Raw genomic sequence first — 23,150 nt, 5'->3', positions numbered from 1 at the left:
TAATGGCAGCTTTAACATTATACTTTTCAAAAGTAGTTTTTGACTTTGAAATGTATCTAAAATATTAAAAATCCATAATTATTTTAATTTGAGCACAATGAACCATATTTCCCAAACATTTTGTGGTGATATTTTGTGCCAGTACTCAGTGCAAACGTGACTACTCTTCTGCCAGATTTATCGTTCAGTGTTTTGCCAGATTTTTATTCTTAGCAGGTGGGAAAACCTCTGAAATTCCAATTAGGACACTGTGGGTAGCTAAGCTCTCTAATTAAACCCATGTTAATGAAATTCTTTTACATGTGTTAGAAGCTCAGGCAGGTTGGCTGGTTGGCTGCAGGCAGGCAGGCCGCACCTCTACAGCTCTGGGATTCATTAACACTTTAGACAAGGGAGTCATTTTAAAAAAGGAAAAAAAGGAAATTTGATTGTGGATTTTTACAAACTCTGGTTATACTTATGTGTGTTATTGGGAACCAGATTTGGACTTAAGAAAACGAACTGTCTGTACCTGTGTGTCTTCTGTGTCCATGTAGGTGAGGACGATGGCAGAGAGTTGGAGAAACTAGAGGAGAAGGTCTGGGACCCCAACAGCTCACTGACGGAGAAACAGATTGACCAGTTCTTAGTAGTAGCTCGGTAAGTCAACACAGAAGAGCAAAAACATACAAATAATGCAACAAAAGAAAAATGGATTTGGTTAGAGGTGTATCATGACAGGGCAACATTACCGAATATTTTATCATGATGCACCAGATTTGGAACTTTTGCCAATTTGTCTTTCAACATTTTTGAGCATAAATAGTTCAGAAAAAGACCAGATGGAACTACGTCAAACGATGGTGAAAGTAAAACCCAAAGTTTGTTTCCTATCTCTTCGTCTTTTACGTCATGTTCGTGTCCCATAGGTCAGTAGGTACATTTGCCAGAGCCTTGGACTGCAGTAGTTCTGTCCGGCAGCCCAGCCTTCACATGAGTGCTGCTGCAGCCTCCCGAGACATCACCTTGGTGAGATATACACATACGTTCACACACATGAAAGTGGCCTTTGGGAAAATCAGCATCACACTATAGGTGAAAAGTGTAGGAGAAAAACAGGGCTGTTAATCAAAGAAAATGCCTGGTGTGTACATGTGTGTTTGTGTGTATATGTGTGTGTTTGTGTGTCTGTTAGTGATTGTTGAGGCCTGTGTCTGGTTATCCCTAACAAGCACTTGGCCCCAGAAGCCTGGTGCTGCTTTATTCTGCCCTAGATCTTATCCTCATGTAAAAAACATAGATGAGAGGCCTTCAAGCTACACACACACACACACACACACACACACACACACACACACACACACACACACACACACACAGAGCCCAAAGCCTTGCACAAGGGGCTGCACATAAACACCATGGATTGAGTAAATATAAATATGTCATGCCAAGAAGTCAGCAGAATATTGTAGAATTTCATTGCATAAATGTTCCAAACAACACGACAACATCACATATTCCTATTTTGTGTTCAGTTTCACGCCATGGACACCCTCCACGCCACGGGCTATGACATGACTCGAGCCATCGCAGCACTGGTGCCTCAGGGCGGGCCCGTCCTCTGCAGGGATGAAATGGAGGAGTGGAGCGCCTCGGAGGCCAACTTGTTCGAGGAGGCGCTAGAGAAATACGGCAAAGATTTCACCGATATCCAGCAGGATTTTGTGAGTAACAAACCTGTAAAAAAACAAACGAAAACAAAAAAACGTATTTATTGGGAAATATGCTTATTTGGTTTATTTGTTGTGAGTTAGATGAGAAGGTTGATGCCACTCTTTCTGTCTGTTTGCCAGGGGACAGTTAGCTTAGCATAAAGATTAGACACGGGGGAACATTAGCCTCTCATTGCAGATTTTTATATTTTATATTATGTCCATTTGTGACTACAACAAACATTTTAATTTAATAAAATGAAATGATTTATATATGCTGTTGCATATATGTGTGTGGTGGGGGTCTTTCTAAACACTTTTTCAAAGGCATTTCTGCTTAATGGAATATTATAGCGTAGATGTGCATGGAAGACATACTGAGCACGTGGTACGCTGCTCATCAGCCAGCCTGCTTGTATGTTGGATGCCCAAATCTAATTTAGAGATGTGTACAGTAAGTATTCAGTGCATCCATAAGTGCTGCTTACGAGTCCATACCACAGAAAGAGAGCTGAACTTCTGCAGAAGACATTTATGCTTATTTAGCCGTTTAGCTGATTTAGCTTTTATAAGCACAAGCACAATAGTAGTCTTGGAAGCTAATGCGGCAGCCAGCTCGTACTAAAGAGTGAAAATGCTAAAGCTCAGAACAATGACCATTCACCCCTAAAAGCATACCAAAGAATTAATTTTGAGAAAAGTAAGTGTCAGTTAAAAACCAGGAGAAAGCTGCCGTTTGTGCTGTAGCTCCTCGCCGTCCTCTGTGCTTTGAGCTTGAGAAGAATGGTGCTGCCGTCTGTGGACCTTTCTACTCCACATTGTGGTCGGCTCTCACTGTGTGCATCACTCCACCACCTGGTGGCTGGCTGCCGTCGGTGCTGCTCACTCTCGTTTCCACCCAGGCCTTCCCTCAAACAACAGGGACTACACCACCATTATGGGTGGGGCCACTACTTGACAGCTCGTTTTCCTTTCAAACTTCTTAGAGGGAAGTTTACAGAGCAACTTCAGTGTAGCTCAAACAGAATCTGTGGCCAGTTTGTTGTTTTTGTCATTTATACAAAGAATCTTTTTTGTGCCTATAATTTCTAGAGACGTCTAAAGCACCAACAGACTGGAACAATTTGCCTAACTCACTCACATCTATTACTTCTCCTGAAGACCTCTTTGCTTATTTACCTCAAATATACTTGTTCTTGTTTTTTACTGTATTTACCTTCATCTTTAGTTTATAGGTCGACTCAGTGCTGTTAACTTCATGTTATTTAGTCTGGCGGTACTAATTTATTTTATTTCTTGTTAGTCTTGTGCAGATAATGCTTATTGCGTTCTGGGATTGTGGGAGAGCCTTTCTGTGTGATCTCGATGATTATTTTATTTTATTGTCATTATTTTTTATTATTATTCATTGACATATTCATTTGTTTAATTGTCTGTTAATGTCCATGTTTCTTTGTAATAATTTTGAACTAAATACGTTCTCTTGGTGTATTTTAGTCACAGATGGGTAGTGAGATAAATACATTTGTGCGAAATTCTGCTAAGTTCACAAAACATTTGGTTATGAAATGGAGGTTTTAAAGTGTTACTGCTACAGCTCTTGACAAAATATTTCATGCTCACTTCCTTCATCCAGATTTTTTTTTTGTTTTGTTTTGCCAGCCACCTGTCAGTGACGTCTGCTGCCACCACTTTGATAACCATTAGACTGAAATATTCATTATTTTATCCTTTTCTCTCCTTCTGTAGTTGCCCTGGAAGTCCCTGACAAGTATTATTGAGTATTACTACATGTGGAAGACCACAGACAGATATGTACAGCAGGTAAAAAATTATACATGAGGAATTTTAGAAAAACTTTCTTGGAGTAATTTATAACTGGTTATATTTTTTCATGATGATATTAATTTCCTTTTAATTAATTAATTAATTAATTAATTTCCAGCCCAATAACTAATTTATGAAAGCCTGATGTGATTTACGGTACATTCTGAGTAAAAAAAAATATTATGAAATGATATTATATAAAAATAGTTTTGATCTTCATTGATTGATTACCACTTTACATATACCTTAAAGCATGCATCTACATTCATTTTCAAAGAATATGGCTATTTTGAAATAAAAAAACGTAAACAAAAGAATAATAAACCTATTTATTCTTCTTTAGAAATGAGTCAACTATCAATATATCAGTCTTGTTCCTTGCTCCTTTTTCAAATGAAGTAGTTTAGTGGTGTCTTAAACTCAAGGTTGATAACTTTTCCTTTCTCCTTGCTCCTCTACCTCTAATGTCTCCGCTCCAGAAACGATTAAAAGCAGCTGAGGCAGAAAGCAAGTTGAAGCAGGTCTACATCCCTAACTAGTGAGTACTTTGATGCAAGTTTCTGTGTGGAATATTGGGTTTAATCATATTCGTCAGAGGTCATTTGTGCAGCACTCTTTCATCTGACTACATGGAGATGTAAAGAAAAGTTTAGAGTAGTTCTGACCTTCTTAGCAACATCTCTGGTGTTTCAAAGTTGGACATGTGCTACTGTTGTCAGAGCACAGACCCTTCTTTCTCTCTATAAGTATTCATGACAGCTCTCAGTACAGTATCAGCGTCTGTGCCGGATGAATGTTATCTATTCTCTTAGTGACTGTACACTGAGTAGGCCTGTCTTATCTTCAGCTGGTCTGACCCGGTCTCTGTTTCTCTGCCCCAACAGTAACAAGCCAAACCCCAACCAGCTGAGCAACAATGTAAAGCCAGCTCTGATGAATGGAGCAGCGGGTGCAGGGGTCCCAGGACCTCCAGGCTCGGCGCAGACCCCCGGGCTGGGCAGAGCCTGTGAAAGCTGCTACAGTAAGTCATTCATACGTGTAATACAGCTATCATGTAACAACAACAGCTGCTGTTTCTTTGCTTCTTGAAGCAAGGAATCATCTAGTATTGGCCTGATTTAAGAAGACTCCAGCAAGTCTTGCTAAATTGTACGTGATGAATTTATAAATTGCTTTGGCTTTCAAGAGGGGTGTTTCATGTTTAACTCGTTTTTGACTTGAATGAAAAACAGACTCTTAAAAAGTTATACTTTTAAAAGCGTCTTTCGGTCACTTCATAGATCAGTGTATCATTTCCCAAGCCTGCTCTTGACTCTGAGACACAATCTAAGATCTGAAGGTGTGTTCAGACAGAAAACACAGGGACTTTGGGGGCATCACATACCACATAACTACATTGTCCACGGTTCAACTCCCAGCCAGAGGATCTTTCTATCATGTCTAATGCCTCTCCAGATGGTCAACTGTTCAATAAAAGCAACATGCACAAAAAATAATCTTAAGGAAGAAAAGAAAAAAGTGACTTTTCGCCTTGTCACATTTTACCACTGAACTGTTTGAGTTTATTTGTGCCAACCAGCCGGTTTACTCTATCAACTGTATTATTCTATTATTTCCCTCCATTCTTTCTCTCCCTTTTCCTCTCGTCTCTTCATGTATATGAAGCAGATTGATAAAGTCCCAGCATAAATGTGAATTATTGGATGAAGTTGAAACATTTTCACCTTATGCAGACCCGTCTTAACATCAATTTGCAACACCCCAGACGACCTCACTTCTCTCCGCATCCTCCTGTTTGACTTGCAGTCATTCTGCCTCTGAAATTCCCTTTGTCTCAAATACATTTGACAAAACATAGCATAAATGTTAACGACAGGTTAAAGACAGGAGGGTGCTGAGGGATCGGCTGTATTGATAGTCAACAAGGGGTTGTGCTCTTAAATTTACACACAGTCCCCAACTGTGACTGGGCAGGCTTATTTCATACTTTGGCAATAGTTCAGTTTCCCATGTACACACTAAAACACAAAGCCACTAAGCCATATTTATCCACTCTGGAAACCATTTTTGGAAATGCGTAGTATTTGCATGAGAAAATCGCCAGTTTAGTTCATATGAAGGGCTGAAACAACTCTAAACCTTCCTTGACCGCTCAGCTACTAATGTGATGATCTGCTGTTGTTAAAAGCTCGTTTACATCATTAATTGTGCAAATAAGAATAAAACAGGCTTAGTGCTTCAGTGCTGTGTGTATTTGTGATTAAGTATAGATTATTACAGAAGCCTTTTGTATTTTGCATTTTACTGAACTGTACATCCAACTTCTGTTCCTCAGTAAATCTTAAAAATCTGTGTTTTCATCAACAAATCTCAGCAATAGACCACTAACTTATTTAAAGAGCTCAAATCAACTCTGCGGTCTGCATGTGGCTCACATTTGAGCTTATTGGACTTACAAAATGGAGAGGAGAGAGAATAGCGTTATGTGCCCTGCAGCAGCGGATTGTTCAAGTTATTTTAGTGGTTGTAGTTAATTCAGTGATGAATGATTAAAGGTTTTGCTCTCGCCTGCATGCACATGAGAACGGATTCATGATTATATGTGGATTATGAATCATGGTGTGCACGTTCTGTAACGTATGAGTGTTGTGCTGCTCTCTGGTGCTCGGCACTCACTTTCTGTGCGATCGTGTGTCTCTGTGTGGGTGTAGCCAGCAGCTCCTACCAGTGGTACTCGTGGGGACCTCCCAACATGCAGTGTCGCCTGTGCGCCTCATGCTGGACATACTGGAAGAAGTACGGGGGGCTGAAGATGCCCACGAGACTGGATGGAGAGAGGCCTGGACCCAACCGCAACAACATGGTACACACTAACACACAGAAACACACACCATTGCGAATACGTCACAGGACATTGACTTATTCTGCAAATCACAAACAACAGCCTCACTGTTTTCCTTAAAGCCTTATCCTGCCCTTAAAGGAACAGTTCATCCTATCCCCTTCTACTCACTCTTATCATACATGTATCAAAATAGCAAAATACCCAATAGACTTTCTCAGAGCCCGAGACGACTTCCTGAAACTGTTGAAAACCCAAAGATTTTCAGTTTTTTGGTTTTACTAGGTCTGATCATCAAAGCAGGTGTCAATTAATTCAATAATTGTTTCAGCTCTAATATACATTTAACATACAGGTGGTTAGCTGGCACATATTCATTTTAGCATCCTTTGAAACAATCTGACAATTTGTAACTTTTGTGCTAAATTTAAAAAAAAAAAAAAGTACATCACGGATTTAGACACCTTTTAAAAAGGATAATTCAAATATTCCTTAGACAAACGCTCAATCTGTCAGAAATACAATATTTGATGGAGGGTAACACTGAAACCACACCATATTCCCTGACTGTAACTGTTTCAAAAATGTACTTTCTAATTGATCTTGACTCTATCTCAATTTTACGACTTTGTCAAACTGTCTCCTCAAGTAAATGTATTTGTCCAAATACTGTGAACGTGTGTGTATATCTGTGTGTTGTATCAGTAAATCAAATTTAGTGCCACATATACCTATATATTGTTCCGCAGTGAACTCAAGTAAATTATTAGCTATTAAATGATTGACCCCGGCCAATGCAGACAACCAGTGTGTTAAATAAATGGTACATTTACATTTTGGGAAGCGTTCCAATCAGCTCCATTTTGCCAATCAGCATCAGTAAATTACAGTGATTAATCACTAAGTTTCAGGTAACGATTTAGTCCAGATGTTTTCTTTGCCATCGGTCAGGTGATAATTTCATTAGATCAAGTGTCAGCTGTTAATAGACACCAACATCATGGGGTCTAACACAGATGTTGTTGTTCTGCTCGTACCACCAGAGCCCCCACGGCCTGCCCCTTCGACACAGCGGCAGCCCCAAGTTTGCAGTGAAGACGCGACAGGCGTTTTACCTGCAGACCAACGGCCTGACACGGATCACTCGCCGCCTCTGCATGGACATCATCAGGCCGCGATATCTGGCCAGGCACCCCTACCTCCCTGTCAACACAGCAGCCATCAAGGCAGAATGTGAGGAGCCAATCCCCCTTAAAACTCTTTATGTTAATATCACACACGTTGATCGTTCTGCGTCTGTTTGACTTCTGTGTTTAAGTTGTATGAAAGGGAAGCAATGCCTGTTTTTATGACATGACAGATGTTTTATTAAAGAGCACAGGTTTTTCCTTTTTCCTTGCAGCTTCACTGTGTCATCCATTAAGCTTTTATTGACAATATTCTTGCAATGAATTTCTACAGGTGCCTTGCGGTTGCCAGATAGGCCGAAAAAGCCTTTGCCTATGAAACCTGTGGAACGTAAACCTCTGGAGTCTGTGGTTCGGTATTTAGGTGAGAAGAAGCCGCTCACCCGCTGCATCTGGAACTGAGCTCTCATTTGAGTTTCTGTTCTCAGTCAGTTTTATATTGTGACACTTAGATCCTAAAATGAACACATTAGTTTTCAGAAAAAAAAGATCATGTTTTTCCCTTAAAAGAAGTAAAGCTATGTTTAGCACCTTCAGAAACATGTACGCAAGTGTAAAAAATCTTTTGTTCATTTTGGAATCATCACTTTGATTTATGTTTGACATCTCAGTCTTAATATTACTCCCTTGGACTTGAGGCCTGCTTTAAAAAAGTGATTTGCAAGCACTGCTGACGAAGATCACAAATGCTGAAGCATCACATTTTATAAATGTCTGTCACTTGTGAATTGCAGATAAATTTGTGGATCCTGCAGGACTCTCGGACGCTCATACACGGTTGCAAATGGAGCAATTGTTTTAATTAGTAAAACAAGTCAGAAGTGGCATCAGAGGAAATCATTTCATGTCATAAATCAAAGCTTTGCATGATATAAATTTGCTGAATCAGGCCTCAGTACAATAACAACATGAGTCTGACCTCATGTTTCAGGTCAGCAGTTGAAAATAATGTGTCACTTGTTTGTGAATTGTTGTCCTCTCTTCTTAACAGTCTGTTTCTGCCTCTTGTCTTCTCTCCCCATCTCTCCCTTCATGTTTCAGAAGCACATCCCTGTCCAGCCAAGCCCGACCCACCAATTCGTGGAGCGTCCATCTCTACAGGCAGCCTGACGCCCATAAAAGCCTCTCCCATCCTCAACAATGGCTCACCCACCATCCTGGGCAAACGCACCTATGAACAGCACAATGGACTGGATGGTGAGTGAGCTTAAGCAGACAGCAGCAGACATACAGGACAGTGTTTGTGTGTTTGTTCAATGTCGTCTTCATGAGAAGAAATACTCAGTCTGTGAAAACAGTTGAACGATGTTCCCTGTGGCTCTGGAGGAAGCTTTCCAAAGTAAACTGAGGATGCTGTTGTGGTTTTGTCGTAAGGAGGATATTTTCTCAAAGGTGTGCAGTGCAGCTGCATTATTGGAAATGTAGGAACCAGGGTTTTGACCCATTATTGAACCCGCCCGGAGTCTCTAAACTGTATTAAAGAGCAGTGCTACATTTCTAGACTACCCCTCTAAAACACCATATTATTTGCATTATGATATTGGAGCTTTTTAGCCGGTATCACCTTGTATATCATTGCAAATACCAGCACACTCTAAAACATTAAACTTGATTAAATTTGTGCCGTAGTTGAAAATGAGGATGACACAAGATCATTTTCCAGGTTTTTTTTCTCCTCAAATGTGATAATCATGATCACCTAATCAAACGTTCTAATTAACATGAGACTTTCAGTGAGATGTGAAATTATATGAAGGAAATAACTTGAATTCACACCACCTCCGTTTTTTTTTTGTTTTTTTTTTGCGTTGGTTTATGTGCAAATGTGGCTGTTACACAAACTAAAATGTATTTCATTACACGTACATGTTAAAGCTTTTATCTCTGCTAAACATGGGTAATTTGAATATTTAAGGAGAGTGTAAACGCACATCTGAGCTCCGTGGCTACACCACCAGTTAAGACCCACTGCCGAAGGGTTCAGAGTTTGTGTGGGGCTCTTATTTTGTTTTTTGGGTTATGTCCCACTTTCCCTCTCCCCTGTGAAACGAGAGGGGAAGAGACAGACTGAGAGATCAAGACAGTGAGAGTATGCCAGAGAAAGACAGAGAGGGAGAGAGGGGATCGGCCTTGCTGCTTTAGCTGGAGGCTACAGTCTATGTTGTCATGGTAACAGTGAAGAGGAGGAAGAGGAGGAGGAGGAGGAGGGCTCAGTAAGTGTATCCTGAGGGAGAGCATCTCCACTGGTCTGTGAGCCCACCTCAGGCCCAGGCTTGGATAACGCACCGGGAGGAGATTTGGGTTGGAAATGAGCCAGGCTCCAGGATTAGGGATTAGTTTTAATTTTTTATTTTAACACAAACTTATCGACACAGTCATTCATATTATGGTAATGTGACAGAGAATGAAGAGGTTGCTGCAAGCGTGTTTTATATATTTATTATTCTTAAACTGTTAATCATAACAATCTTGCAATATTTCTTTTGTTTTAGTTGTTAAATCAGGAGATGTTACATTGTCGTTTCAACAAGCTGCGCAGGGCTGCAACTGACGATTATTTAGTTAGTATTTTCTCAATTAATTGACTAATTGTTTGGTCATGAAACATCAGAAAATGCAGAAAAATGCCTGAGAGTGCAATTGAGAAATGTTCCAGAGCTCAAGATGATGTTATCAAAAGTCGTGATTTGTCCAAGCAACAGTCCAAAATCCAAAAATATTCGGTTTACAAGGCAGCTCTCCCATTTCAGAGCCTGGAACATCAAATGCTTTTGCCGTTTTTACTTGAAAATTTACAATTATCAAAATAGTTGCGGATTTATTTTATGTTGGTTAAGTATAAGAGTGCATTCCTCTTTATCAGTGTTGGTCTCCTTTTTCCTTTTCTTATTCATTTAGGGTTTGATTGATCTTTTTATATGAACTCTGGAAGCTTACGCACTTTCTGTGAGAGTGACGTAAAGACTGATAACACTCTCTTGTATTGCAAGTGTGGAGCTAGAGGCAATTAGCTTTGCCCAGACTGGGAATAAACTGGGAACAGAGGGAAACTGTTAAAAGGACCTGCTAGTGACTCTAAAGTTTACTAATTAACACGTTGCATCATGTCTGTTTTAATCTGTTCAACACAGAAATATAAAAACAAAGTTTTTTGGTTTTCAGGTGAATTTTGTGTTTCTAAGTATTTCGTCATTTTTTTAAATGTTGAACTTTACCTTTATATGGAGGATTTGGCTTCAGTGTGGCTGTGGAGCGTTCAATCACTGTTTCGCTGTAATTTTTCAAATGTAGATCATCTGTTTTCTCTTGGTTTGGACGCTTGTCAGCTATTCATGAATCTTTATATGACGCCTCGAACTCGTTGTGGCAAAGCCGTAGTTTACACAACAGAGAAATGTTGCTTTAAGTACATTCGTTGTTGTCAAACAAGCTTTGTGGCCGATCGCTGAATCGTTAGAATTCTGACTCAGTCTGAGTCTGATTGTCAACAACCTGATGATGAATAATTCTAATGATTGTTTGCTGAATATTTTATTGTAAAGTGATGTTTGACAAATACAGGCTGCTGTTTGTTTCTATAGAAAGCAGAAGAGGAGAGTGTATTCACTGCTTTAACTGTTGATAACATGCCATTGAGGGGAGTGTGGGAATAGGTTGAAAGTTACTAGACAGATTTTACGTCACTTAAAGTTGTACTTATTTCTGTTCATAAAAAAAAAAAAGGAAAAAAGAAGTGGTGCTGTCAATTTAAATGTGCTCAGAAACATGAAACCTGATGGCACCTGTGCTAAGGGAGAGTTTGAGAAGATGTGTAGAACAAGGCAGATCTATTAGTGCTATAAAAGTATTTAATAGAGCCACTAGAGGGCAGAAGATTTTAACCTTAATATACAGTATTTGGCAGTAGCGGTGGACTGAGGCTGTGTGTGTTTTCCAAATCAACATATCTTGTGCTCTTCCTCCTCTGTAGGCTCTAAATCCAAAGCCCTGGCTCCACAGTGGGACATCATGGCCAAACGGATGAGCGAGGCGGCCCGGCCCTCGGCCTCCCTGCAGGACGAGGTACATGAACTGGACTGAACGCTCTGTGGGAGCCACCTCTACTGCAAACCCCAGTGAGGTGAGACTTATACCACTGCTGAGCTGTATGAAGATGATGTTTGTAAGACGTGTTTACTTGGCAGCAGTTGTTGTTTTCGTTTTTCATGCAAGGTTGATGTTGTTTCACACTCCTGACCGTGACTGCCGAACTGTCAGCTGTGCTCTAAGGTTTCTAAAATGTTTGATAAATATGAAACTGATTTCCTTCTGATGGTTTTATGTCACTTTTTTCACAAATTTAAGTATATTTTACAAAGTAAGACATGTTTGTTTTTATTATTTATTGACCTACTGTTATTTACTAATTGCTTGTTTTGTTTGACCAATTGTCCAAAACCTAAAAATAAAATTTAATGTACAATGATGTAAAACAGAGAAAACAGCAAATAATCACATTAGAAGATCAGGAAATAATTAATGCTGATTCATTTTCTGTTGATTGATCAACAGTCTAATCATTTCAGCTCTATTACTATCAGAAAATCTTTTGTCTTACCTCAAATTAAAGTGAATATTTTTGAGTTTTGGTCAAACAAAAACAAGACATGTAATGATGTGATGGTGAATTGGATATAACTGTGTATATTATTAAGGTTAACAGGAGCTTGACGTGTTCATAATCACTGTCCTTTGTGTCTTTTTCACAGCAGAGGGGGATGAAATGGAAAAGGCGTTTTCCAATAAACCATAGCCGTGGGCAGCTGAGGGAGGTAGAAGCTGAAAGGAGACGACAAAATTGGCCACCTTTCATCAGTCAGTACGGGGTCTGTCAGACTGCTGAAGACCAATCGATTATCGATCAGTTTGGCTGTGGTCAATCAGAAGACTGACTGTACAGGACTGTGTTTATTACTTACATTTCTTGTTATTACTGTCATTGTAATTATTGTTATTGTTATTATAATTTTTTTTTTACCAACTATAACTCAGCTTATTGTTTGTCGATCAAACGATGGAACTTGTGAAGTTTCATAAAAAATGCTTGCAAAACCCTGTGGAAAAGGGTGGAAGGACTGTAACATAAGCCACTTGCATCTTCTGTGTTTTTTTTTTTGTTTTTGTTTTTTTTTAACAAGTTAAATTCAACAAGGAGACGCACTTTTATTTCAGCGACACGAGTTAACTCCTTGTCTTTTGTTTCAATGAATTTGAATGCTTTACGGGAAATCTTCTGTTTTGTGAGCCGGCCCTGCTCTTTGGCCAGAGAGGTTTAACTTATTGAGAAAGACTTGCTGTTTTTTCTACCTTTTTCACAAGTAATGCATCTATGCTTCGATAATGTAATTAAAAAAGACAATTGATTTTCCCTCTTCTTTTGGTGTCTGTGCATGGAGATCAGCGGAGTCAAAACTTGCACTCAGTGTTGTTTTTCAAACTGGTATTTACAAGTTTTTCTGACTCACACAGGTATGCAAACAGGGTATATGCAAAACGACTTAAGACTTTCATTCCTTATTGATTTATATACTTTGTGCCTAAAAAAATCAATATTAGAAAAGATTTAATGCACAAACGGAAACATGTTTTGTAAGCAAAAGTCTACAAACAGCTGAAAAGCAGGAATGTACTCTGCTTTCATGTCCAGTCATTTTGTCAATGTGTTTCTCTTTATTTTATGTTCACGAGTAGCTTTGTCTCTGGCACACAACTCTTCAGTTGCATGACTGATAAAAACATCGGTCACAGTGGATCCATCAGTTTTTATGAGAAAATATACGAATATCCAACACATCTGCTGCCGACAGTTATTTTTGTTTTATTCATCTATTCAGATATTGTAGATTTAGATGATGTAGATGACGAGTTTGTTGTTAACCTTGGAAATAGAAGTTATAATAATAATGATCTATAAAATATTTTACAAAACAGTTACAAAATGTTTTACATGAGAAAATAAGGTTGAATCAATTCAGCACAATAAATTCAATATGATCAGGCTATTATGGTACAGAGAATCAAAAAAAAAAAAGGGTAAGATACAAAAAACAAAACAATTACATCTAAAAAGTAGAAAAAACAAATTAATTTACTCAAGAAAACTTTGTTTTAATAAATTTAAAAACTTTAGACACTAGCTGCAGTGGTGTTCTTCATGAAGCAGGATGTTGGCCTTTGGTCAAGAGGCAGCTGTTCTAACATCTGGGTCAGCCAGAGTTAGTTTCCTACATCAGCCTAATACCATTCGCCTGTCTTGTAAATGCAGAAATTTATGTTGGTGTGAGATCAGCCAACTTCAACTGTCATGATGGTGCTTTGGTGGAGGCTGAGGGCCAGAGTGACATTTTGTAAGTCATACATTGTTTTAATTATCTAATTAAACAAATTCAAGGTTACATTTTCATCTCTATAGGACATTTAGAGTGGAATTCTGAGTATATGTATGTAGTTCTCTATCATTGTCACAACGGGTATGAACACCAGATTCCCTGCAGCAGTCAGCAAGTTGCAAAGTAAAGAGTAAAGTAGTATTTTATTCTTCTTAAGAGTATGGCACACAAAACAGGCCCAATACATCTTATGAAGCTATATACAGATACAATAAGAAGAAGACAGACTAAAATAAATTGAGATTAGAACATTATACACTGTGCAATAAGTGCATAAATGTTTATGTGCATTAGTATAATATTTGTGCAAAAAAACTTAAATTCAATTGAAACAGTAGTGCCGTTTCCTCATGTTCCCAAGCTTATTTCCAAGTGAAACGGTGAGACAAAATCGTATATAATACCCTATATAGTAAAGTACTACAGTGAATACACAATAGTAAAATAACAAAGAAATTACAGCACAGATAAAAAGATACATTTTAATAATGAAAATGTAATACATAGTATATGCACATATTTAATGTATAATAGGTATAGGAATAATAGAGAGGAACAAACATGTTAATTGCTACAGCAGTCACACTGATAAATTACATTAATGAAGATACACGTATTGGAAGATACACGTTCATCTAACACACTCATAAAGATGAACCATTATCATGAGTGATGCAAAGAATCAACTGCGTCCTGCATGTCTGTTTAGATTTTCAATAGGGTTCTAGTCGAGGCTTGAATTACAGTTTGATCTCTCCTTGAAGCCACTCCAGTGTTATCTTACAGGGAGCTTTGGGGTCATTGTGCTCTTCACTTCTGTCTGAGGTTATTTGTGCATTGGAGAAACTCAATATTTATCGTATCTGCAAGTTCAACTCCTACCTATCATAGAGGAATGGTCCGTTCCAGTCCACTCATCTGTGAGACGAGGTTGATGCTGATGACCAACTTTATGATTTTGAGTGAGCACCCTTCTCGTCTTTACGAGGCCTTGTGGAAAGTGGCGTCTGTGTGGTATTTTAGTATCTGACATTAATGTCCAATTGAAATCATATCTTGTTTGTGATATGGCCTGAGCAGACAGATAACAGTATTACAATGCTCTTCAAATCACTGATTAACCATTCATGTCTTGTGGACATTTCCCTTTAGGAGACCATTTAAAACTAGAAAGAATGGATGCAGTTATTAGAGTCTATCTGAGTTACATCCACTGTTACATTATCATATATCATCCAATTTAATGATTTTACACAATATGCCTTTTACTCCTCCACACTTTATTAGAACAGGCAGTGCTATTGTTACCGGAAATCCACCATGAAGCAGCCATGCACCAGTGAAGTATCTCTAACTGCACTGAAACCATTACAGCTCTGTTACCAAGCTTTAATATTATGACTTCCTTTATTTTGAAAAAAAAAAAAAAATGTGCACAGCTGATGGTCCTTGGACAGTGAACTATTTGTCTTACCCTTCGGTTAAGGTTTCCCAAGTATGTGCAGGGGGGGTACTTCTCCAGCTACCAGGATGTAGCCTACATCAGAGGAGCGGCACCTATTATGAAAAATAGACATTATTATTTGGCATAAAAAAAGTTGCATTACAAAGGCTAATCTTAAGTATATTCATTGTCACAATAGCCAATAAACTGAGGACTTTCAAGTTGTAATATATACACCTCATTTGGAAAAAGCACCAGCCTCGTCTAAAATGAAATGTAAACCAAAAAATATTCAGATAATCGATGCTACATGTCAGTAAAGTTTCTACACTTCTCTGGAAAGTCTGGAAAATTGACTGATCACAGGGCTTTAAAAATGTTTTGGGAGTGGACAAAACTGACACCTTTTATAACACAAACTGTGACAAAACATTTTGGCAAAAATATAAAATGGAAAAAGAAACACTGTGGTTTCAAATGGTTTCTAACAATCAGACTAAATCGGCCCACATCCTCCAAATGGATAATCTTCATTGTCAGAAGCGGCTGCTCAGATCTTGGTAAAACTATTGTTACTATGCACCTCGGGGTTTGGAAAAAGAATTACAAGTTAAACCACCTTCATATCAGACGTTCAAACATCATGTTCAGAATATATTTCCTGAGGAATATATCACTTTAGTTTTTCAAACAGAATAAGAGTAATAAGACTAAATTTTAAACAACGTTTTGCTACTTTTGTACAGAGTCATGCTAGCTTCACGGCCTTAAGCTAACAGCCGTTCTGGCCCACCGCTAGAACCGGAAGTGAGCACGTAGACGCCGCATTGGCCGCTGGATCGTACGTCAACGTCGCCGCCATATTGGACCGGGCAAGTATGCCCTGTAAACAAGAGCTAGTGGGCGCAGTTTTTCTGGATAAAATGCTCTATAATGTTTATATTTCCCAACCGATTTTTTTTTTATATTGAAGGGTTTGTTATCTACTTTTAGTAAAAGTAAAAGTTTAAGCATGATAGTTCACTGTTTTCTATAAGGAAGAGTGTATTAACGTTAGGTTTACATGAACTGACTTTGGGCCGAGTCTGGCACGTGTGGTGTACTTCAGGCTTGGTTGTGGGTTGTTCGACTCGGGCCACCAGTCAGGCCTCGGCCGAGTCTTTGCTAGCATAATGTGGCTAGCATAATATGAATAGCAACAGCAAAAGAGAAATAAACTGGGGAACAAAGAAACGTTCATACCTAGGACGCGTTCGGAAGTCAGGTAAACAGGAAACGGGGAGTGCAAGGAAAAACAGGAGCGGAGCACAAGTACCTGTTTACAGACGGACCAGATACTGGGATTAGACAGTTCAGGCTGAGAAACCCGCCTTTTTCTTCCTCTTTAAATACGGATGATAAAAGACACGATGGCCACAGTGAACCGAATCCTCCTTTAGTTTGTAGTTTGAGATCGGCGTCTTCATCACGCCGGTCTCCAAACAAACTCTTTGCAGGAAGACATCAACTGCCCGACACTGGAGGTAAGTCTTGTTTTGAGTTTAGTTTGTAAGATTTGTCTCAATATTATTTGTGTGAACAGATTGACAACCCGTGTGTAAATGTGTATTCTATAAAACATAGTCCCATATAGGCTTAAATTATGGTCCTAATGATTTTGAGCTTGTAAAGTGATGTTTAAAGACAATTCTCAAGTTTGAAGTTGTAAATCAATCATTCCTGGAAAATAAATCTGCAGGAGAAATTCAAGTTTTGTGCATGTTAAAAAATGTGCTTGTAGCGAAAAGATTTGTATTTGACAAAAAAAAAGATGGTGTGATATTAAAATCTCAAAAAACGATGCCACTGGTGAGTGGTGAGGTTACACAGACACTGAATAAGAACTGCTATCTGTGTGATGCAGAGCAGAAACTGCATCTAGTAGCTTAGCCTAGCACGTGCTAGCACAAAAAAGTTATGTTGAACTGACAATTTTCCTGTCAGACAAATATCATGTATAGTCATGCGATATAGTTATTTCTGTGTCAGGTGTACTCATAATTTTCATGTTACTGTACTAAACTTAACAGTATGTAACTAATGCTGTTTACATCCTGCGGATCCACACAGGCTGACTGAGGAGACTCCCCCCTCAGTCACTATCAGCCTAGAGGTCTGGACTCTGAGCTGCGGTGAAGAAATGGTTAACCAAAAATGCAAGACCTGCCGAGTCTGTCTGAGCATGTGCTGCTGCTGCTGCTGCTGCTGCTGCAGTGAAGTAAAATGGTCAATTTCAATCCGAGGGCAGAGACACCGTGGAGGAGAAGCCGGGGACAACACACGAGCAGCTGACGGACACCGACACATCCTGGATAATTTGACCCGGTGTTGAGTTTGATCGGCTGGCCTGTGTGCTGAGAGCGACACCCCAGAGCCCTGTCTGAAGGTAAAGAAAGAAAAACTGCACTGAGGATGATTCATGTCCGTCTGCAAGAGCCGACGCTCCGCGACATGTATTCAACATGTTAGGCTTAAAGGAAGCATGTCTGTTCATGATACCAATGTTATGTGTCCGTGAAGCCTTTGAGTGCTTCGATTTTGTAGGTTTTCTTCATTTACCCGGCTTTTGATAGGGAATTGCGTTCGGTTATCCTTAATGAGTGTTTGCTCGCAAGTTGGCAGCTGTGCAAGCGTGTTTTATTTAACCATGTTCCATATTTAATGCACAGTAACTTATGCAAAGAAAACAGCTGGACATGTTGTTTAAAATCAGGGTGAATTCCTCTTCATTCGGCATGTTCTTGTACACAGTTGGGCTGTTACACCTGTTAAAATATGGATAACTTGCGATGTAATCCTTGATGAGGACAGTTGCAGTAGCCTGTGTATCTCATTCAGTCCAGTGGGTTTCATTGATGCTTTATGAGAGGTTTGAAGTGGTTTTCAAGTCCACTACGTCAATTTTTTTTTTTTTTTAATTGTATTTGTAGAGGATAAACGTACCGCACTGCTCAGCGGGAAGGAGGCGTGATGCTGCATCAGAGTCCCAGCAGCCGAGCCTGCGCACTGGCCCGTAGTTTCCAGGGACAAAATAAGATGACTTTGGCCATCTAGCGTAATTACATCGCATAGAAAGTATCAAATCAATTCATTGCTGTTTTTATGTCACTTTTTCAACATGTTCACGTTTATTGATGCTTTCTTTTGCAGAAAAATTGAATAATACGGGGACAGGGGGTTTGGATTTCTAAAATCCCTCATTGATTTATTCCATATAAGGCCTGCAGTTCACTATCATTTGGGGTGAGATAATCCCTGCTGCTGCCTCCATAGCCTATATCCCCCCTCAGCCTTACACTGACTGTATTGACAGTTTGGACCTATTTATAATCCATGCAGCAGCCTTCACAGCAAGGAATCCCAAAATGAGGCATGACAGAGACTTTGGTTAAAATAGCATTTCAGCCCACCTCAGCTGCTTGGACAAATCATTGTAGTATTGTGTACAAATGGGCCTTTCATGTCTTTCATGATGCATTTATGCAAGTTCTTTAGCTTATATTATAACACAACACACACACACAGCACAGTGCCTGTAAAAAGCATTCACCCTCTTTTCAAGTCCTCAAGTTTTACTCCTAAAACACTGAATTAAAGTAGATTTGATTTGGATTTTGTGCCAGTGATCAACAAAAAGACGGTTGTGATTTATATTCACTTGGAGTTAAGGCATTTCCAATTTATTGTGGAGTAAGTGAAGAGGGTCCTTGGTCGAAGATATTGATCCTAGTAACAATTATGACAAAACTTTATTTCTGTACTATAGCACTGTTCCTGCACATGTACAAAATGCTCCACAATTAAAAGAATAAGAACACACATGTACAGACAGATACATTCAAGATGCACAACATATTGGGAAAACTAGCCTACAAGCTACACAAGACACAGCTTAATTGCTTCAAATCACAGGGGAAAAAAATGGGAGGTCAGACAATATTACCTTATCACAGATACAGTACCTCTGTATTGGCATATGTGTTGGCTGATAATTACCATGAATTTACAGAAATGCAAATAAGTTTGAAGTAATTTGGAGACAGTGATGCCATTAAATCATCCTACTCAGAGTGTATTGTGGTCAAGTTTCTTTACTATCAAAATTTAAACAATATATGGCTACAAAAATCCAGTATCAGTCAGGCTATTAGTTTAACCAAGTGTGTATAAGTGAGTTTTATGTTTGTGTGTGTGTTTATGTGATTTAGGCCCCTAAGTGCACCTTTTTAGATATTAACAAAAACCCACATGAACTCATTTTACGCACAAACAGAAACACTAAATAGCATGATAACTATTTGTTGAAAGCAGGTGCCAGTTTAGCTCCAAACCTTTTTGTTTTTCAAAAAACTTTGGCCATAAAACTTTGCACCGCAGCCAGCATCAATTATGCATTTTCAACGATTGATTATAAAGCTTCTTTGTCTGCACAGATTAACATGCGCATGCATCCCTCCATTAGAGGCATTACTCTCCACAGCACCATGATGACCAGTAAATCTCCTGCTTTCTCTGTAGCTGCTCCAAGATTTCTAATCTACCGGGCATGACCCACATGCTATTCAGGACAGAGGGCTTAGCTCCCATGTCTTACGGTCTGTCATTAAACTGCAAAGAGCTCACATGTTGTAACGAGTATGTGGGGGAGAATGGGTGAGGGGAATGAGAGGGAGCAGAGAAGATACTTTAAGGGAATTTTGAACCGTAAAGGTCAGTGTGTTTCAAGGTAATTTTAGGGATATTTATTGGGGGATTCAGACTTAAGCCTCTTGGATAACTCAAAAGAATAGATTAGAAGTCAGAGTAGATTGAAACTCTGGTGTGCTCCCAGTCCAAGCATACTGAAGACTGAACAGACTCCACACATAACATCAGTATGCTTTATGTGACGGTTGAGGTGACCAAGAGATGTATTGCTCCAACATTTGATGGCCGCCATCAGCAGAGTTACAAAAGAGTTTTCGAGATGCACCAATCACACTTTTTCCTCCTTTTCCAGTATAGTCAGGATACCAATCCAATGCCAAACACTTTTTTTCTTTGTGTACTGTGCCCTGTGTGGAACTGATCAATCATCAGTTTCAATCATCAGTCGGTTTTTATACCTCGGTGCAGAGAGAAACGATATTTAAATTCAACAATATTTTTATAGTTTAAATGACAAAATATAACCTGAAACTCAAAACAGTGTTTTTAGGCTGTGTAATGTAATGTCATATTAATTGTGTGGTTCTAAAAGGTTTATAAAACCTATGGATAAAATCTTCTATCGTGGTTTATTTAACTGTATATCACAATAGCGATACAGTATATCTCAGTATAGAACATTTTCTAAAAATCCAATTAAAAAAACATTTATAGATAAAATAACCACATGATAATTAGCACTGGGCAACATTTAGGTCAAATATTGTGATATTTACTCAATACGCAAGCAAGAAAATTTTGATAAGGCGAAAATATTTCATCACAGCTTTAAAGACCTGGTAAAGACAAAATTTAACATATATCATGATATTATAACTAAATCTCAGGAGATCTTGAATCTTTGAATCAGTGTATCAACATTAAATTAAATTATTTTTTCAATTTTCTTCAGTGAGTGAACAAACTGTCTAGTTAGTATCCCGATGGTGATCCAGTATTGGATGGTGCGTCACTAAAAAGTGACGTGACAGCTCTTTTGAGAGGTTATCAGGTAATATAAAAAACTTTTACAGTCGCACCTTCTATACTATCTTAGAGACAAAAAGTTATGAACCTCAGATTTTATTTCTTCCCAGTCAACAGAGTCTTTTGGATACGAACCCCTCAGAGTGCAGCTCCCAGCACTCTGTTTACAGAGAGCCCTCCTCCCCCCACCACTCTGCCTGTAATGTTCAGGCTTTCACCTTGCAGATATAGAAAGGATGCCTTCTATGAAGTTATATGAGCCTCTATTGGCTGTGCTGCGTCTAGGCTTTTAGTCTCTCCAGCTCTATCAGAAGCCAAACTTGTTTGTGATACTCAGATACATAGTATGTCTTTGGAGGAATCTCTGGATTAAGGAGGGAGGGTGATGTTGAAGGGGAGAAAGTGCATGTTGGTTCGCGTGTTGGTCCAAAACTGACAGTCCGCCAAGCACTTCACACAGTGATTGGCCAGTTGTGCAGAAGTGAGAGAGTGGGCAGAATCTGAACTTCTCTGTCTAGCTCTCTGTTTTCATTCTTTACACATCTACTTCTGTCACTTTCTGTGTGTCCTTCACCAAACACCATGGACACCTGGGAGGAGAGACTGTCTGGAAAAAGTGCGTCGTTATCACCATATGTAAATATTTATCGTGGCTTACCCTTCTCTGTGATGTCTGGCTTTTTCCCCCCACCTTCAGATGCGGCGGCTGAGAACAGCTCTGAACATTTTTGTCCTTAGACATTGTTAATCGTTTAATCTATGAAAGATCAAAAAGAAACTGTGAATAAATGCCCCTCACAACTTCAGAACTGAAGGAAACCCCTTCAGATGTCTTGTGTTTTTTCCAACAACAATCCAATACTCAAAGAGATGCAGTTTACTACAAAATAAGACATAGAAAAGCAGTAAATCCTCATTTGAGAAGCTGCAATCAGAGAATGTCTGGCCTTTTTATTACTAGTTTTACTTGAAAATTGGTTATCGAAATAGTTGCATTCAATAGTAGATTATTTTTTCTCCTCGATTTAATCTTTTCAGCTCTAGATGACACTATGTACTAAATTCCAAGCATACCGTAGCCTTTAAGAGTATTACAACCCCTATTTACCTAAGACTTGCTCTGGGTGGACAAGGGAGACGCGTGATGCTCTTTAGAGAGCCAGCTTGCTGTTTCAGGGCTAATTGACCTGCCTTTGCAATTGATTGGGATCAGTTTATTTTGTGCTGCCTCAGAAGTTTCTCCCACACCCCCCCCCAACCCTCGTCCTGTCCATCTTTCTTACTCTCCTCCTCACTTGACACTCACCTCTCGTCACTCACTCACTCAATCACTTGCTCATCACGCACAGGAAGAAGCGAATTTGATCAGGATAAATTAGTGGTGACTTAAGAAGCCGTAGACCTGTCTTACTGTATGGGCAGCAGTCAGCTTTCAGGTTAGTAGAACTACAAGTAGGGTTGCAACTCACAATTATTTTCATTATCGATCAATCTGGCAGTTAAACTGACTGAAACGATTGACTTATTATCAAAATTGTCAGTAACTTTCTTTTGATCAACTAATCAATTAATTGACTAACCGTTGCAGCTTTAACTGCAAAGCCGCTATATTGTTCCAATTATTGGTAATCTGTAGATTCTTTTTTCAAATAATTGATGGTGATGTCTTCATATTGTTAGTTCTGTCATATTAAGTGCCCGTTTATAATATTATAGGACAGAGAAAAGCAGAAAATGGTCATCTTAAAAATTGTTTAGCATTTTTGTTTGATAGCTTGATAGCTTTAAATGTACTGTATTTTCATGATGCAACTACAAGGGCATGTGTCTCTGCTGTTTCCATCAACGGCGATGAAGCGGTGGCTAGGTCACCTTGGTCACTGGCCCTTAACAGCATTGGATACTGCTGGTTTCTATACGCTACACTGCAGCCTCCCAAAGTGACCTTCCCTAAGTCTGCATAGGCCTGGGATCTGTGCCACAGCCAAAGCCAGAGAGCTACAGTACATGAACGGGGAT

At 39.1% G+C, this 23,150-nt stretch overlaps 1 protein-coding gene across 2 annotated transcripts in view; it reads left to right on the top strand.

Moving 5' to 3' along the window:
• The window catches only part of mta1 (metastasis associated 1), a 44,307-nt gene extending 30,985 nt beyond the window's left edge, over positions 1-13,322 (top strand). The window contains exons 7-18 of one of the 2 annotated variants that reach the window (XM_022750862.1): positions 537-639; positions 909-1,008; positions 1,515-1,703; positions 3,441-3,515; positions 3,998-4,056; positions 4,403-4,539; positions 6,230-6,381; positions 7,404-7,593; positions 7,822-7,911; positions 8,589-8,744; positions 11,518-11,667; positions 12,299-13,322. In XM_022750862.1, coding sequence (XP_022606583.1) covers positions 537-639; positions 909-1,008; positions 1,515-1,703; positions 3,441-3,515; positions 3,998-4,056; positions 4,403-4,539; positions 6,230-6,381; positions 7,404-7,593; positions 7,822-7,911; positions 8,589-8,744; positions 11,518-11,627 — 1,361 coding nt within the window. In that variant the 3' untranslated portion in view covers positions 11,628-11,667; positions 12,299-13,322. Of the gene's footprint in view, positions 1-536; positions 640-908; positions 1,009-1,514; positions 1,704-3,440; positions 3,516-3,997; positions 4,057-4,402; positions 4,540-6,229; positions 6,382-7,403; positions 7,594-7,821; positions 7,912-8,588; positions 8,745-11,517; positions 11,668-12,295 lie in introns of both variants that reach the window. The other variant, XM_022750861.1, reaches the window with a different exon arrangement.
• Positions 13,323-23,150: the final 9,828 nt, after the last annotated feature.

This window comes from Seriola dumerili, unplaced genomic scaffold, assembly GCF_002260705.1.
Source record: "Seriola dumerili isolate Sdu_G_001 unplaced genomic scaffold, Sdu_1.0 BDQW01000149.1, whole genome shotgun sequence".
Classification (NCBI taxonomy): Eukaryota; Metazoa; Chordata; class Actinopteri; order Carangiformes; family Carangidae; genus Seriola; species Seriola dumerili.
This window is presented reverse-complemented; position numbering and strand designations above follow the sequence as displayed.